General features: G+C 36.3%; 1 protein-coding gene across 1 annotated transcript; it reads right to left on the reverse strand.

Moving 5' to 3' along the window:
- Positions 1 to 1,688: 1,688 nt before the first annotated feature.
- LOC105998742 (vomeronasal type-2 receptor 116-like) lies at positions 1,689 to 17,344 on the reverse strand. Its single transcript, XM_013033532.1, is given in 9 exon segments — positions 1,689 to 2,611; positions 3,519 to 3,642; positions 4,468 to 4,695; positions 7,209 to 8,015; positions 9,146 to 9,431; positions 12,881 to 12,932; positions 14,920 to 14,942; positions 16,432 to 16,595; positions 17,108 to 17,344. Coding segments are annotated over 9 exon segments (2,844 nt in total).
- Positions 17,345 to 19,004: the final 1,660 nt, after the last annotated feature.

The raw sequence follows: 19,004 nt of genomic DNA on the forward strand, positions 1-19,004 counted from the left end.
AGATAGAATTGCAATTATGTGGCCATATGTCCTAGATAGTCATGTATTTTAAAAAATGATATAGAACCCAATAATTCAGTCTATTTAAAATAATAAATAATGGATTTCTTAAAGATTAAAATATTGGAAATGTAACATGTTAGTAATAAATGTGTATAAAATTGATAACAAAAATACATGTATCTAATGTATACATATTTGTATGTATAATAATTCAATGTGATTAAACAATAATAAGTTGAAAATATCGACAGTCATGGATGAACAAACTATTATAAAACTACTTTCATCAACTGTTATTCCAAATCTAATACATTTTGATATACATCTAAAGGGTATTTCTGTAGAATATACAACGCATTGTTGAAATACTAAAATAATAAACAGAAAACAGAGAGGGAAACAGTGGGACCTATGTTTCTTTGGATCTGGTTTCCCTTATTTGCAATTACAAGTATATGTCTGAGACAAGCAGAAATGGTCAGATAAGTTGATGTTAGGTGAAATGAACTCCAAGATAAGGACTCAAATGTTTTTTATTCTTGCTATTGTTTCTAATATATTTATAAGATGATTTCTTTGTTGATTTGTATGTCCCTCTCCCATGGTATAACCTCTGTTTTCACTGTATTTGATGTTGGTATAATTTGTGGAGGAGAAGAGAAAAAAACAAATTGTTTAAATAGGAATACAGTTGGATCCATTGCAACAATGGGATATACAAGACATTATGTCAAAAAGTGAACTTTACAACTTTGGCGTGGGGGGCTGATTGGGGAGTCAGGGAGGGGAGATGGGAAGGGATGGAAAAGGGAAACAAAGGAGGAGGCAACAATGCTTGATAAGAAATGTAATCATTACCTTGCTCATGTAATTGTAACCCCTCTGTACGGTATTTTCACAGTAAAAAAAAACAGAGGGAAGAGGAAGAAGAAGGATGAAAGAAAAGAGAGGGAATAGAAAGAGAATGTGAAGAGATCTAATGAAACATATTGAGGAATATTGCAAAAGGAAGATGTGTAAAAATGATTATATAGCTATTAGCAACTATTAAACTCTAGAGTATATAAAACATAGAACCTTGTTAAGAGAAAAATATTAATGAAATTTATTTGAGGATAACAGTGAAGGCAGGAAGTAAATATACTTTAAAATATAGAAAAATACCTACAATCTTAGCTACTCAGGAAGTTGAGATATTGGGATCACAGTTTGAAGTCAACCTGAGAGAAAATTCCATGAGAATCTTACCACCAAAGAGCCAAAAGTGAAGCTGTGGTTCAAGTGGTAAAGTGAAGGATTGCCTTGAGCAAAATAACTCAGGGACAGTACCCAAGCTTTAAATGAAAGCCCTATGAATGGCACAAAAAAACTTTTAGACAAATGATTTAGAAAGCAAAATTACACCCAGGTCAACAGTGAAAATATACTGGTGGAAAGGATGGAATTAAATGCAGAGGTAATAGGAAGAACCAGACATATACAGAATAAAATTCAAGTTTAACTGGTTTGGCTACAACTTGTAACTGTATCATTACCATTACTAGATACATGGGTAACAATCACTTACTTCTTCATTGAAGTGATGAAGTGATCCAAACAATATAAGTTAATATCTAATGGGAAAAGGAGCTTAGATTTAATCTAGACCTTCTTCTGTACATTTGACTGAACATACAAGTTTCATCTTAGGAGGACTTATTTCTCCCAGTATGTATTTTGTCCCTGAAGCCATGCAGAAAATTTCTCTCTGGCCTTAACAAGATGATGTAGCACTTAGGAGCAAAGATGCAGCCCAAGAGCCCCATACTGGAGGCCAAGATGGAAAAGACCTCCACAGCCACCATGACCTTCCCCTTGGCACTGTGGTAGACAGGCAGGAAGGTGAGCCACACACTGCAGAACACTAGCATGCTGAAGGTCAGGAACTTGGCTTCATTGAAGGTGTCAGGCAGGTTCCTGGCCAGAAAGGCCACTGTGAAGATGGCCAGGGCCAGGGAGCCCAGATATCCCAGAACACAGTAGAAGGCAATGAGGGAACCTTTGTTGCACAGGATGATGACATGGCCATGTTCTGATTGTGTATCTGTGTCAAGGAAGGGAGGAGAAATCCCCAGTCAGAGTACACAGAGAGTCAACTGGATGAGTGTACAGATGGGAATAATGAACTTAGGAGCTCCTGATACCAGCAGCCACCTCATCCTTCTCATTAGGTAACTGATCTTGAAGGCCAGAACCCCAGTTACAGTTTTGGCTAAGACAGTGGAAACTGCTACAGTGAATGCAACTCCAAATGTTGTCTGCTGCAGAATGCAGGTCACTATGTTGGGTCGGCCAATAAAGAGCAAGGAACAGAGGAAACAGAAGATGAGGGAGGTGAGCAGGATATAGCTGAGGGCCTGATTATTGGCCTTGACAACAGGGGTGTTCTGATGTTTCACAAAGACCCCAAGAACAACTGCTGTGAGTGTAGATAAACCAAGAGCCATGCAGGCTAGGACCATCCCCAAGGGTTCTCCATAAGCCAAGAAACTTGCAACTCTTAGGAGGCACTGGTTTCTCTCTGTATTGGCATACTGATGATCTGGACACTTCACACACTGCTCCATATCTGGAGAAGAAGCCAAATAAACATTGGTCCCTTTTCAGTTCTTAAAAGGAAATTAGAAAATCCCTACTTAGATATAATTCTAACATAAAACTAAATATTATCAAGTATTATCAAATACATTCAGTATTATTTTTTATGTATTTATCATCTTCCCACACTCATTCCCACATTCTCTTTTTTCAGTCTCATTAAACCTTTTTTAAACCCACAGTGACTATCACACATATTATATATCTTGACATTTCTAATATCCTAACAACAATGTTCAGCACCATAAAAATGCTGCCATAATAATTCTGAGCCTTGTGTTTACAATTCCAAGCCCTCATTCAAAATTGTGGATAATAAAGTTTGATGTCCCTGTGCAATATAAATAGGGCCCCAATGGCCCTTTCTTATAGTTGTTATATTTGTCTCTCCTATTCATCTGTAAGGAAGTGGGGACCAGAAAATCAAATCAGTCTTTAAGCTCTGCAGTTGTGCTATGTACACCACTTATGCCTGTTTCTTGTACCAAACCCAATCCAGAGCACTTGCTTTGCTGGAGGAACAGTTCTGGGATACTAGGAAATAGATGTGCAAGATCTGTGTTTTCTTTGTAATCTGAAGGTAATTTTGAAGAAGATGAGGACCCTGTCTTTAAAAAATCTTTGCACTTAATATGATAGAAGTTAAACTTACATTACTAAGTAGTTAAATAGCCATGCATACAAGAGACTAGAAAACAATCCTGTATATAATTCATAACCCATGATTTGTGTTTAATAAAGGAGCACTATCATCCATTATCACAAATTACTAATTGAATGAAAGTAGACTTTGAATTAAATTCTAACACAATTTTTTATTGTCTGGATTGGGGGCAAGTAGGAGACAGTATAAATTTTTCCCTAGGTCATGAACTTACCTGTCCCATTAGCAATCTCATTCTCTGAGCAGGACGTGCAGTCAAAACAACAGGCAGCCTTTCCCTCCTGAGGGGATTTCCTGAATCCAGGACCACAGCTCTCACTGCAAACAGAGCGAGGAATCTTTGGAAGACCAGATATGTGTCAGTAACTGTTTATACTTTTACCTAACATGCCAAAAAGTCTGTTGTGTTAAATAATTGGATTATTAGACATAATATTTCTATGAACATAAGTCCAGTCAGTTAATTGAATGATGTTATAGATTCCACATCATGTGATTACCAAAGGCTTGTGTGCTATAGCCTTAATTTCTAGCCTATTGAACTATTGAGAAGTGTAGCACCTTTATAAGGTAGAGATAGATGGTGAGAAAGTAAGTTCTACTGACCGGCCCTATGGAACTACTTTGAATTCATACCGTGATATGTTGTCTCTTACTCATCTGTAACATGGTGGAGAGCAAGGAGAAAGAATCCTCTCTGAAGCTTTTAAAGTATGCTATAAGATAAAACAACCCTATCATATCTTTCTCTCTTTTCCAATTTCCATGATATAAGGATCTTCTCACACAGGCTTCTTCAATGATTCTTGTCACCATAGATGCCTAAGTTACAGGTCAACTAAGCATTGATGAAACAAGCACAGAAATGAGCAAAATAGACCTTTCATCCTCAAGAATTGATTCCTCAGTTATTTTGTCCGAGTGTTAGAAAATTGCTATAACAGCTGTCATTTATGTTTATGATAAGAAAAAATCATTTTTGAACAAGTGAAGTTACTTTGTGCCTTTTTTTGTTCAAAAGTCAATAAATAAAATTTCTTTCAAGTTGAAAATAATTAAATATATATTGTGAGGGCATTAGTGAACCACATAAACATAAAATCCAGGGACTATTTTTTATTACTTCTTTGTAGCTCAAATCATGACACTTAGACACAACCCACCTCTGTAGTTCCAATGGCCCACTCTATTATATCTTCAGACAAAGATAGCTGATGACCATCTTGAGCATATGGAGAAAACTTCCCTACTTTCACCTTAAATTCAAGGCCTTCTGGAAAATTCCAGATGTTTATAATGTCATACTCTGGCTCTAATTTTCTTTTATCATCCACAATCACTTTTTCTTCGGCAGGATTCTTCAATGGGATTTTCTTCAGAAAAGGGTGCAGCTGAAAGAGATACATATCTTATGTTGAAGTGAACTCAAAACTTGAGAGAAAACCTGAATGAAACAAAGCCCCTTATTTATTTATTTATTTTTTGCTGGTCATGGGGCCTGAACTCTGGGGTTGGGCGCTGTCCCTCAGATCTTCAGTTCAAGGCTAGTGCTCTACCACTCGAACCACAGTGCCACTTCCAGCTTTTGTGCTTATGTGGTGCTGAGGAATTGAACCCATGGCCTCATGCATGCAAGGCAAGGACTCTATACCACTGAGCCACCTTCTCAGCCACCCCTTATTATCTTTAATCCTTGCTTTATAACTCAAGATGAACAGATAGCAAACCAGTGGAACAAAAGCAAGTATATAGATAAATGGGACTGCATCAAACTGAAGAGTTTCTGCATGGCAAAGTAGATAGCTAGAAAGATACGTAGAAAGCCCTCCAAATGGAAGAATATATTTTCTAGTTATGCATCAGAAAAGAGCCTCATATCTAAAATATACTTAAAGCTCAAAAAGTAATCCTCCCAAAATAAACTCTCAAGAAACAACAACCTAACTAATAAATTGGCTTAAGACTTAGAGACTTTTCAGAAGAGGGGTCAAGAATGACCAGTAGACACAAGAAGAAATGTTCAACATATCTGGCCATAAAAGAAATGCAAATGAAAATAACATTGAATTCTTCCTCACCCCAGTTAGAATGGCTATAATCAAGAAAATTAACAATAACATGTTAATGGGGATTTCACCAAAAGGGAATATAAGCATGTTCAACCATTCAGCAATATGGAGGTTCCTCAATAAACTGAACATAGAGCTTCCCTATAAGCCAGCAATTCCATTCCTGGGCATTTATCTAATAGACCACAAACAATCCAGTCTTTGCCATAGCCCAGATATGGAATCAGCCTAGACGATCCTCAATGGATGAATGGATAAAGAAAATATGATGCACATACATACACACACACACACACACACACACACACACACACACACACACACACATATATATATATATATATGAATTCTATACTTCCATTAGAAAGAATGATACTATACCATTCATAAGGAAATGGAAAGACTTGGAAAAAATATATTAAGCAAAGTAAGCCAGACACAAAAAAACAGATTGTGTGGATTCCTTAATTTTTTATAGCAAAAATGTGCCTATAAATCGACAAGTAAACACAATGGATGGTAAAAGACAAAAAACACATTTGGACATGATAAATTATACAAGACTGTAGACATTGACACAGAGTAAAGGAGGTTATTCATAGGAGAGGATCATAAAAGCTCAATAGCTATGTGCATATGATCATATAAAAAGATATTTATCAAAATGAACTCCAAAAAAGTAATTTTTTTGTTGTTTCAGCTTTGGTATTTTTTTCGCCTTTGTCATTGTTTTTGATTTCTGTACCTTTTGTAAGTTTATCTGTTGAAGAACGATATGGGGATCACAGAAATGGTGGGACAAAGGATAAACTCACTGGAGAGCATGTTGAAGAAACTGTACAACTTGTAGGGGAGGGGTGTCTGGAAGGAAAAACTGGGAGAAAATGAGGGAAGAGGTGACAGTGTCAAAAATAAATGTACTCATTACCTGGTATATGTAATTCTAACCCCTCTGTACATCACCTTTACAATAACAATTAAAAAAGTGTGACAAATGAATGTCTGTGGTAAAACACACCACAAATAGAACAATAGAAAGTCTATGTGGAACAGTACAGTAAAAAAAAAAGCAAAAAACAAGAACTTGTTTTCATTTCTTCGAGTTCATTTTGATAAGCATCATGTTATATGATCATATTCACATAGCAATTTAGCCCATGTGATCCTCTCCTAAGAATATTCTCCTTTGTTCTCACCTTTACAATAAAATTTTTGAGATTAAAAAAAGTCAATGGGGAAATACAATAGAATAATATATCAGAAACCAGGTCATAATGGGTAGGGTCCAAACACCCATTTTCAAGAGAAACTATATGAACCTAAATAGACTTGAGTGAGATTCTCTTAAGTTGCCTAGCTACAGTTGCCACAGCTATTCATGTTATGAGTGTTCAGGGATTTTTCAGTTTGCTGCATTACCTAAAGTGGCATTAATCAGGATTATTTATGAAATGTTTATTCATCAGGGTTTAGGAACTTAAATAACAGGTCATATTTTGCTATTAAACTTGGAGGGAGAAACTGGGTTTACAATATTGAGAACTTTAGCCATGAGCAGGTTGAGAGATCATAGCAAAAATAATTGATTAAAACATGAAACATACTTCTTCCTTCCAGTGACCTGTTTTTCTTTCATTTCAATTGTATTTTTTTCTTAGGTGTGTTTTCCTTTGAAAGAACATGGACACAGGTCTAGAGTACCTTACAGACATTAAAACAAATATAGTTTCTCTTTGATTTAAAAAAAGTATTTTAAATACTTCATTTCATCCTTGAAAAACACTATTACAAAGTAACTTTCCCATGATGTTTGGGATCCAATACAGAAGCATTACCTGTGCAAGGGAAGGTGCCATCCCTTTCCCATATCCCATGAATGGCATTTCTGTTTGATGAAGGAGCATCTTGTGGAGGGCCTGGGCCACAGCATACACAGCATTGTATATATTGTAACTCTCTTCAGACATGGCCATGTCGAAAATGTGTCCAGGCAACCATTCCAAGGAGGCATCTTGTGGACAGTTCTCCCATATCACACAGTCAGACTCAGAATGGGAACAATTAAAAGAGAGAAACCATAACCTGGCAAGGTAAAAGTCTTCTGGGTATTTGGAAGGGTTAACTTTCCGTATAAAATTTGTGAATCCAATACTGTCTGCATAGTGATGTGAAAAAATGAAAGGTATATGGAAGGAACCTAGCATGAAATATTTCCTTTTCATTTTTAAATGCCACTGTGAGTTCATGATACAAACTTTGCCTGTAATTAAAATTTGCTCAACACACATCATTAAATCTAGTAGAGATTCACTGTCACCATAGATGATGATGACATTTGCTGCGGATTTGTTAATCTGGTTATATACTGCTACGATTTTTAATATATGTGACATGGAATGATTTGGAATCACTAGATCAAAGGCTACACAAACTGTATTCTTGGCCATCTCTTCTTTCAATTCAGGAAGGATCCACAAACCATTCTCATCATCTGAGGTCAACAGTCCTACCCAGTTCCAGCTGAAGTGAAGCAGTAAAGAGACCATAGCAGTGGCCACCAATTTGTCCTTTGGGGCCATCTGATAGAGATCAGGAAACTTGTTATGGTCACTCAGGGCATGATCAAAAGGCCCAAAGGTAAACTACAGGGAAAGAAATGCGGACACTTTATGAATGTGAAAATTGCCATCCATCCAGTTGAAGTAGAGAGAAATTAGGTTTTTGTTTCCTTTCTTCTTCTTCTTCTGTTTTGTTGGTTGTGGGGCCTGAACTCTGGGCCTGGGTGCTGTCCCTCAGTTCTTCAGCTCAAGGATAGCGCCCTACCATTTGAGCCACAGCACCACTTCTGGCTTCTTTCAGTTTATGTGGTGCTGAGGAATTGAACCCATGGCCTCATATATGCGAGGCCAGCAGGCCTACCACTGAGCTAACTTCCCAGCCTTTGTTTTCATTTTTGAAAAAAATTAAAATTTTAAATTGTAAGTAGTTATACATTGATTTATTTGCCACTATTTCCATCAATTCCTTACATCTATATCAACCTCACTCCTTTTTCTGGCTTTCCTAATTCCATTTTCACCATGTACATCCAATATTATCTTGTGTTTATTGTCAGACTGGTAATACATATATGTAAATGGGTATACATATGTTCCATATATTTCATATTTCATGATCATGTTTTAGATCTAATGTTCACATATAAGAGGACACATACCCCCTTTTTCTTTTTGAGCCTGACTTGCTTCCTTCAACATTATTATGTATGTGTCTGTTGTGTGTGTGTGCATACGTACACATACACATACACACACACACACACACACACACACACACACACACGTATGCAAGGCAGTCATGCAATTCCTTGGCTATTTCCCTCAAGGATGTCACTCTTACACTTGAGCTACATATTCACTTTCTGGTTTTTGCTGCTTAATTGGAGATAAAAGTTTCATGAGTAGCTAGATTATACATGTACCTACCAGCACTCAAGTCAACATACCTTCACATGTTAAAATCATTTTCCATTTCTTCATTTTTATTGATAAAGCCCCAAACTCCAAATAATCCCTTTTTCTGCTCTAATTTTTCTGTGCCCTTTTTCAAACACTGGAGATATAGATATTCCACTATCTTTGAATACTTACTCTTTGATACCACAAAATTTGATATGTTGATAAATCAATCTTTTCCTCTCATACTCTTCTGATATTTAACATGACACCAGATTAGACATTATTTTATATCCCTCCACTCCTCTCACCCTCACCTGGAGGAATCTGTAGAGTTCCAGCAGTGTCCCAATCTGGGCAGATGATTTTCCTGATGGTCCTGTAAGTACTGCTATAGATTTGCTGTCTCTCATACAGGAGTAGTTTGGAATCTTGTCCTTCCCAAAAAGCCAAATGAAGGGATTCTTAAATACTGTCCACGCTCCGAAGTAAAAATCAAAGATATCAAATCCCAGAGTTAAGTTATGTAAAAGATTAGGGTTTTTGTTGATCTCCTCAATAGCAAAAGCTAAGGCCAAAACAAACTGGTAGTTCTTGAAGATCCTGCATAATTAGCATAGAAATTGAAGAGGAGTATTTCAAAACTTACAACTTCGATGGATTGAATTCTTTTTTTTTATTGTGAAAATACCTTGGATTGAATTCTTTATTCTCTCCTAAGTAATATATTAAAATATTGCCTCCAATTGAGATGCAATGTGAATTTAATGTTTGATGTTTGTACATAGGATTGTGTAAGTACATCAGGGGAACTTGTCATGAATGAGACTCAGCATATTTAAGCTGAGAAAGAACTTGCTTTCCCTGCTACTGCATGCACCATACCAAAAAGCTTTTGTTCATTAAACATGTAATAGGGTTTCATGAGACAACAAATAATTTTGTTGCATTTATCTTGCAGTCACTAGATCCACCTATGTTAAAAATAAGCCTTGTGTTTTGAGCCACCCACCTTATGTTATGTGGTTATATGACAGGCCAGTCTAGCTATCAAACATATCATTTAAGACAAACTTTCAGAAGCAAAGTGCCATTTAAGGAACATTCTACCGAAGCTCTGCTTACAGATCTAACATATTAAACAATTCATCCTGCAATATCAACCATAACAAGAGCTCAAACATCAAGTGAAGGGATTATATTCTTAATTGCATAACTAAAGGGATGAATACAACTCTAAGGACTCAGTATGGTGAGAGGAACCTTCAGCAAGATAGATGAGAATTTTAAGCTTTACATTGAAATCCTAGTTCCAAGGACACCATGGTAAAATAATGATCACTACTCTTCCCAATATATTTAGATTGAGGTACCAAAAATGAAAGAATACAGCGAAATAGATGATTCAATTACTTTTTTCTGTCATCCCCTGTATGTGAAAGTGTGTGTGTGTGTGTGTGTGAGAGAGAGAGAGAGAGAGACAGAGAGAGAGAGAGACAGAGAGAGAGAGAGACAGAGAGAGAGAGACAGACAGACAGAGAGACAGAGAGAGAGAGAGAGCACATTCTAAAGAAATTAATGAAACCACACATTGTTTAAAAGGAAACAATGGAGATAAGATGGATATACAAATCAGAGGACCAACCTGTTCAACATATACTTTATGCATTTATGGAAGTGTCACAATGGAAGCCTAATATTTTAGTGAAGTTAGAGCTTGAAGAAAATCTGATTGAACACACATGTATGGAGGAGTAAACTGAATCAAGAAACTGAAGGAACTAAATGAAGACATGTGAAAAAAAATTTCAAAAGTTGAAAGTATTTTTTAAAAGGCAAATAGTGTTTTGTGGATTCAGTAAATGTTTGAGAATGCCAGAAAGTTCAAATGCTTGTTCTAGTAATGTCAGAATTAAAATTTCATAATATAGACAAGGATAGAAATGGAAAATATCTAAAGATGAAAGGTTAATCAAGTTTTACCATGATCTCTACAGAAAGCTGTCTTATGATTAAGGTCTCACAAGTGAAGTATATATAGAGAAGATTGTTTATACTAGAAGGTAAAGGGAACCCAATAAAACATAGGTGTATTCATGTTTCACTAATAGTTTATTCCTCAGCAGAATCCATAGACTCCAATGGCATGGTAGGAGATCTTACAGAAGATTAAAAAATGTATAAATTAAGAATTCTATTCCTATCAAAGATACCATTTAGAAATGAAGAAAGAATTAAAAGGTTCCTGGAGAAGCACAGTTAAGAGAATATGTCTCCACCAGACCTATTCTACAAGAAATACTAAAGTATGCCTTTTAGTCCAAAAGACAGAACCATTAATGCAAAAGAAAAATGTACAAGAATGTATAAAACTTACTGGTAAAAGTGTCTACACATGTGAGCTGACAATGTTCTAACATAAATGTGCTAGTCAAACATACACATAATTCATATAAAGAGGGAAAATTATTGTATCTTTGTCTAGCAATTACTATAGAACAATGTAAAAATTGTTATAAAATAGTACAAATGGTGGGAGGATTACAGTGCTGTTGCAGTTTTTATTTGTGTGTCTTTACTATTTTATGTTGAAATAGTAACTGAAATGTTTCATTACAATTTTAAATGAAAGATTTCATTATATCATTTCTGTACATTCTCTTATGACTATGATCATAGCTCTGTATGTGTATTTTCTCTTTTACTTTCATCCTTATGATCAGGGATAGTTGTCATCATTTCAAAATAGCTTACTGTCATCTATTTTAAGCTTCCAAAAATCTGTAACTGACAAATGAAAACTCATAATCCAGAAATCAAAACACATTACAATTGAACTCAACAACAAACACTGAAGACTTTAGAAGGAGAGAAAGAGTGGAAGAGGCCTTAATAGACTTGGAGAAGAAGTTACATAATGGCAGTAATGAGAAGTGATCGGTGAACAATGATTGGGAATGGGAAGGCAGGAAATTCTACCAGTAAGAGATAGAGTGGTTGAATGAATAAAAACTCCAAATGATATGTTGATTCCAAGAAACTCACTTTAGTATTAATGACCCCCAATGACTGTAAGAAAGGAGTGGAATGAGGTAGTATATGCAAATTAAGGCCAAAAGAAAGCAGGAGTATCCATAGCACATTACACCAAATAGACTTTAATCAAAGCAAGGAAAATGACAAGTTTGTAATGTACTGATGAAGTGATCAAATCTACAGGATGACATAGAAATTCCAAGTATATATTTATTTACACACTATCCAAGCACTTAACTATATTAACAGACTTTTTCATAGTCCTAAATACAATAATAGCTGAAGATTTTATGTAGAGATCAGACAAGATCTACAGGAAGGTATCAGAGTTAAATTTCACCTTTGATCAGGTGAGGCTCACATACACTAACTGTATTTGTCATAAGCATTCTGAATGCCATCCAGGAGAGATCATGGGTTAGCAAGCAAATCCAGCCAGATTTTAAAAATATTGAAAGTGTATTGAGCACACATGTAGATCATACTATAGTAAGGCTAAATAATAACAAGGAAAACAGGAAAACATTCACATAACATGAAAATTAAAGGAATTGTTTTTCAACCTTAATTACTTAAATAATTTTATAAATAAGTGCATTCAGTTTAAATGATTAATATGCATTGAAATGAATTATCTTTTAAGGCAAATTTTAAAATGATTCTTGAAACAAATGAAAATGAAAATTTATCAGAATCTAAAGATACAGAAAAAGCAATAAAAGGAAACTGTAACACTTTTTGAAAATCAAGAGTATAGATACTAAAGAACCTACACTGCATCTCAAAGAACTAAACAGACCCAAAATTAGTAAAAGGAATGATTAAAGTAGAAGAAAACAATTTAGATAATAAACCACAGTAGCAATAGTAAAAGAGAGGTTCCATACAAAAGTGATAAGGCTCAAGTGAAAATCATGAAAAATCAAAGGGAAAATCAACAAAATTACACATATGAACACATAACTCCCATTTATTCTGGATAAGCAGAATCAATATGGTAAAAATAGCCATATTACTGAAAACCATCTACAAATTCGGTGCACTTTTCATCAAAATTCCTATCAATTCCTTCACAGAAATAGAACAGGCAAGACTAAATTTTATAGAAAAGAAAATCCTTAGTTAGCCAGGGCTCTTAAGATGCAAGAAAAATACTGGAGTAGCACTATACTTTTTTCTATTATATTACAGAGCCATAGTAGCAGAAGAACAATTGTTGTGATAAAACACATCAATGCATGAGATAAAAGACCAAGAAATATTTGGAAACAACTAAAGATATCTGAATCTTGGAGAAGTTGCCATATAATATGTGGACCAAAGATGTCACCCTTAGTAAGGGGTGGCACTGTGAAACTGGGTATTCATGTTCATGTGTCAAACACTGAAACTATGCCCTAGTTATCAACCTGTATTCTTAAAAAAAACCCTCAAAACTGGTCAGTTATTAATAAGAGACTGAAACTTTGCAAGCAGTAAGAGAAAATGAGGGGAAACATAGAAACAGGTAACTTTTAATAGAAAGTAAAGAACTCATAAAATAATAACAGGAATTAAGCTCTGCATTTGGCTAAATTGTAGAATCTTTGCCTCATTCATAAGCCCTAAGCTCCACCCCCAGTACTGGAAAGGTAACGTAGCTGTGGTTCCATCAAATTGAAAAGCTTCAGCTCAATGAAAGGAATAGTTTGACAGCCAAGCAAAGGTTGAAAATCTTGCTAGCTCTTCCTCTCACACAAGATTAGTAGCGTAGTGTAAAATAATTGTAAAATTGAAACACCAGTAGGAAAACAACCCAACTAAAGAACAGACATAAAAGCAGACACTTTAAAAATTGTGAAGTACAAATGGAAAGTGACTACAGAAGATATGTTCAACCATTTGAGAACTTGGGGCAATACAAATCAAAGCTCCAATGAGTTATCCATCAACCAGAAAAAAAATGCAGTTTTGGTGATGATATATAAAAAAAAAACAATTGGAGATAGTTCAAGAAATTAAAACTACCCGTGCTTCTGGCTCATGTCTGTAATCCTAGCTGATGAGGAGGCTGAGATCTAATGATCTCTAGTCAAAGGCAGCTAGGACAGAAAAGGCAGCTAGATGTGCCACCTAAATATGAGATGTGGCTCAAGTGGAACATCAACCCTGAAAACAAAAGCTATTCGAGTACAAAACTAGCCAAGCATTGGTGGCTCATGCCTATAACACTAGCTACCTCAGCAAGCTAAAAATGAACAAAAAATATTAGAGATATGAGAGAGAAAAAAGGATGTGGGACAAGATATAAAAAATGGTCATAAATATAGGAGGTGACATCAAAAAGCATACAGTGTTGAACTACAATATGAATCATACTTGGCACAAGTCCCATATTGTATAAAATTGGGAAACATTGCTATAATATCTGTGGGTATAGAGTTGAATCAAATCACTGATGTCTAATGGCAGTGGTCCATTTATCTATAAAAGACCTTGTGAATAAGAATTGTTTTCTGTAAACACAGGTTCCATGGTTTTCATAATTTGCAATAACTAGTATACATCTAAGATAATCCTACCAGACAAACAGAAAAGGTCAACAGCTACGTATGTATGACCATACAAGATGATCATATAAATGATCCTCAAGACAGGGATAGGAGGTTTTTTACTTTGTACTATGTGATTTTTTTCTATGTTCTTTCCCTATGGTGTAACTCCTGTTGTCACTGTATTTAATTCTGGTGCCCTGCATCTTGTATATACTTTTTTCTAATTTGGGGAGGGGAAGGTAGTAACAAAACGCTAAAACAATACAGGTTGACCCATTGTAACAATGAGACATACAAGACATTATGTTGAAAATAAACTTTACAACTTGAGTGGGGGAGATTGTGGGGAGGTTGGGAGGGAGGGGATGGTAGGGGAAAAAAAGGAGGGGGTAACAATACTCGATAGAAAATGTACTCATAACTTTACTCATATAACTATAACCCCTCTGTACAATTTTATTTACAATAAATATTTTAAAAAAGAATTGCTCTCTGTAGTCAATACCATGCATAAAACTAACCTGTACCAGACTTCTCTTCATATCTGTAGGTAGCAAAGAAATACCCATCAGCTTAAACTATTCATTGTGTCTGTATTAGCACACTAGTAAAAGTGCTCAGATGTATATTGGGAAATGAAGAAAAGTCAGTTAAACGTGGCTAACTAGTGAGGCATAAGAAAAAGAAGTTAAGCCAGGCACTGGTTGCTCCTGCCTGTCTTGTCTACTCAAGAGGCTGAGATCTGAGGATCATGTTTCAAAGCCAGCTTGGTCAGTGGTATCTATTATACTCTTATCTATATTCACCAAAAAATGTCAGAAGTGGAGCTATGGCTGAAGTGTTAGAGCACTAGCCTTAAGTAAAAAAGCTCAGGGACAGCGCCTAGGCCTGAATTCACAGGACCTGTACAAAACAAAGAAAGATAAGCCAGTGATATATATCTTAAGGACATATGCCTTCTGTAGCAGGAAAGAGAGTAATTCTTATCCCTGCCATCTCTGCTTCCAACTAAGGCTGCTAACTCAGGCTACATTTGTCACATCAGCATTTAAAAAAGAATGGACATGATAAGAGCAATGACATTTTCTCTTGCAATAGGTATACTTGAAGTTCTGTGTAGCCATTTTTCTTTTTTATTCTTTTATATAACCATTTATTATTGGCACCTCTGCTATAGACCAAAACCCAAGGATATTCATGTGCACAAGTGAAGCAGAACTTGTCTTGGGTAGATAAAATTCTCCCATAAGGGGTGTTTGATAAAACTATTCTGTCTGCTAACAGCCAGATTATGGAGCATATATGGCATGAACACAGGGCTTAGTTTGAAAGAGTAACTACTTGTCTATAGTGTTTGTGTGTATTTGTGAGCATGTGTGTGCATGTGCAGGCCTGCATGCAGCAGTCCTAGGGCTTGCATTCAGGATCTGGACACTGTCCTTGAGATTTTTTCACTCAGGACTAGCACCACTTCCATCTTTTGGCTGGCTAACTGGAGATAAAAGTCTCATGGATTTTCCTGCCCAGGTTGGCATCAGACCTCAATCCTTAGATATCAGCCCCTTGGAGTAGTTAGTTAAGATTACAGGCATGAGCCACAAGCCTCCAAGAATTTTTATGTCTTTAAAATATAGGTGTTCCTAAAGGAAAATTCTCAGGCCACTGGCATAGGGGTAAAGAAATGTTCCTGCAGCCTTTTCCAGAACTTGTTCCACGGACATGTTCTTCTTCTGCAATGACAGTTGGGCTGAAGGAGATGCAGGGCTGCTGGAGTAAAGGGAAGAACTTACAGCCCTAGAAAGGAGAAGCTAATTGGAAGGAAAATGGAGTTTTCTCTTACTGGCAGGCAGAGGATCACTCAACAGTAGATGCAAAATAAAGTAATGAAGCTGAGTTGTTTGTGGTGCAGTAGGAGATGGGAGCTCAGGGTAGAGGATGCGAGAGCATTTATGTGCGCAACCTGACTTCCCTCAGCCATTGCCTATTTTGAGAACAAAACAGGAATGGAAATAAAATGATGAGGAGTTACTTACGGTTTGTAGTCTTCATGGTTGGAAGCATCACTTTTACTACGATCTGTTCCCAAAGCATAGAGAGGGAAAAACCCAGCAATCATCACATCTCCATCCATGTGTGCTCTCTGTTTCATTCTGGAAAAGCAGCTAGTGCCAGCCAAAGACCTGACAAAGAGAGGAAGCTGGAGAAGGAGTGTGAAAGTCAAAGGACACATCCCTAAAGCATCTGCCAAGCTAAATTTTGGCCAGAAGTGAGGCCCACAATGTCAGGTACATATATTCCATATATTTTTGTATATGTTCATATGTGTCTTTTTATTGACAGAGATGTGTACTGTAGACTTGCTTTCATCAGAACCTCTTGTGATTCCCCAGGAGGAATGTGTAAAACTTTCCTGGGGCTTTGCATCTGAGGCCTTATCCAGAAGATAAATATGAATTAAAAAACATGTTTGCAGATTCTCCTTCACTCCAGGAGCTATGATTTCATCCAAGACCACAGATAGGCCCGGGGAATAATATTATGTTTGATATATTTGGTTCAATGTCTGTGCCAAGAAAATATTTAGATGAAATTCATTTGGGATGATGTAACTGGATTGCATCAGAGGATGCCACATCAGGTGTGTGGTGAAATGGCCAGTAAAAGGCCTTGCCAGTGAGGTGTCTACCAAAGTTATTAGGGCGTTCCCACCCAGAGGGTCAGTTCATACACCCAATGTCCATAACAGCCATAGAACATTGCTGCTTGAGTTCGGCAGGTTTCAATAAGAATTCCAATTGCAGAGACCTCAACAAATGCACTTATTTTCTGTTGCCTAAGGAAGCAATGATCATGCTGAAACCAGAAATTGCATGTCAATAAATCAATGTCAATGCAAAAATTGAGTTGCACATTTGCAGTCTCAACTTTCACTTTCAAATAGGCCATTTTTACTTAACATAGATCAAGACATTTTCATGATTCACTGGTCTGAAAGCGTGGTAATAGAGGAAATTCTTCTCTATCACAAACCTAAACCAATATCGAAACCAATGCTATGTTTTCTACTTGTGAAATTATATTAGAACCAAATTCCATGCAGAGACCTCAGTGGCCCTGGAGGACAGAGATACTTCAGGGTAGTGAATGTACTCTGTAAAAGGCTGTAGGGTTGGATCTACATTACGGTATACTTGCTCATAATCATGCACTGAATATCAAAAAATACTCATCACAGTAAAAAAAAGGACTGAACAACATGTTTACTTTAAAAATGCAGGAGGAAAACAATGGAATGAAGTTTTCACTGGTCTTTTATACTTCTAAACTCATTAAATTATGTAGAATTTTATCACTTAAGTTTAAAAAATCTTAGTAGCATATGTTAGCTGGACAGGGAGTTTGTTTAGACTTACATGTATGCATGCAACATGCCCCAATCTCACAAGGTGGGGGCACTGGTTCATATTACAAATTTATAGTTTCTTGAGGAACTTATATACCAAGTTCCATAGTGGGTGCATGAAATCACATTCTCAAAAATCCTATGTAAGTGTTCCCTTACATTCTTACCAGCATTTGTTATTTGTCATCTTAATGATAAGCACTGTCACTGGAGTAAGATAAAATTCAATATCCTTGTCTTTGTATTTCCTTTATGCCAAGGGTGTTGAGCATCTCTTTGTCTATTTCCATTAGCCATTTATACTTGTGATATTGAGAAATGTCTGAGTTTATTTCCCATTTTGTTAATTGGCTTGTTCATTCTTTAGGAGTTTAGTGTTTAGAGCATCCTCTATATTCTGGTTACTAACCACTTGCCAGATGTTTCATAAAATATTTCAAGAAATCAAGTCCCAGAGTCTGTAGTACTTAGTGTGCTAAGAAAGTATGTACCAGAAACATTCAAATTTCTTACATTTATGTTTGGTAAGAGAAAGTCAATTAACTATTCAATTTAGTGACTGAAATAGAATAAAAATCATGACAGGTACAGAAAATAGAGATGAATGAGAAAGTTCAAGTTCTAAGTAAGAATTTATTTCAGTCATGGGGTCATGAAGGTAGATTGAGGGGAGGCTTAAGGAGAGCTCTTTGTGGGGCCTTTTGAAAAACAATTAGATAAAAATTTTGTCTTGCTACATTTTCCTTTTTCCCTTCCTCTCCTTGCCTATGTCCCTCATCCATTTAACCATGAACTCTCACTGCCATTAACCATTTCCCTGCCTCCTATCTATCCATCCATCCATCCATCCATCCATCCATCCATCCATCCATCCATCCTTCCATCCTTACTTCCTTCAATGTATCCACCCACGCCTACCTTCTCTTCACCCCTATATTTCAGAGTGTAAATATTGTGTTAGTTCATTTAAAATTGCAAAAAAGAAACTAGAAAGGAATACAACTGAGTGGAACATTTAAACATTTTGCAAGAGCTGGTGGCTGGTGGCTCAGGCCTGTACTGCTATCTACTCAGGAGACTGAGAATTGAGAATCACAGTTTTGTGTGTGTGTGTGTGTGTGTGTGTGTGTGTGTGTGTTTTGTCGGTCATGGGGCCTGAACTCTGGGCCTGGGTGCTGTTCATCAGCTCTTCAATTCAAGGCT

The sequence above is a fragment of the Dipodomys ordii genome, unplaced genomic scaffold (genome assembly GCF_000151885.1).
Source record: "Dipodomys ordii isolate 6190 unplaced genomic scaffold, Dord_2.0 Scaffold171, whole genome shotgun sequence".
Lineage (NCBI taxonomy): Eukaryota > Metazoa > Chordata > Mammalia > Rodentia > Heteromyidae > Dipodomys > Dipodomys ordii.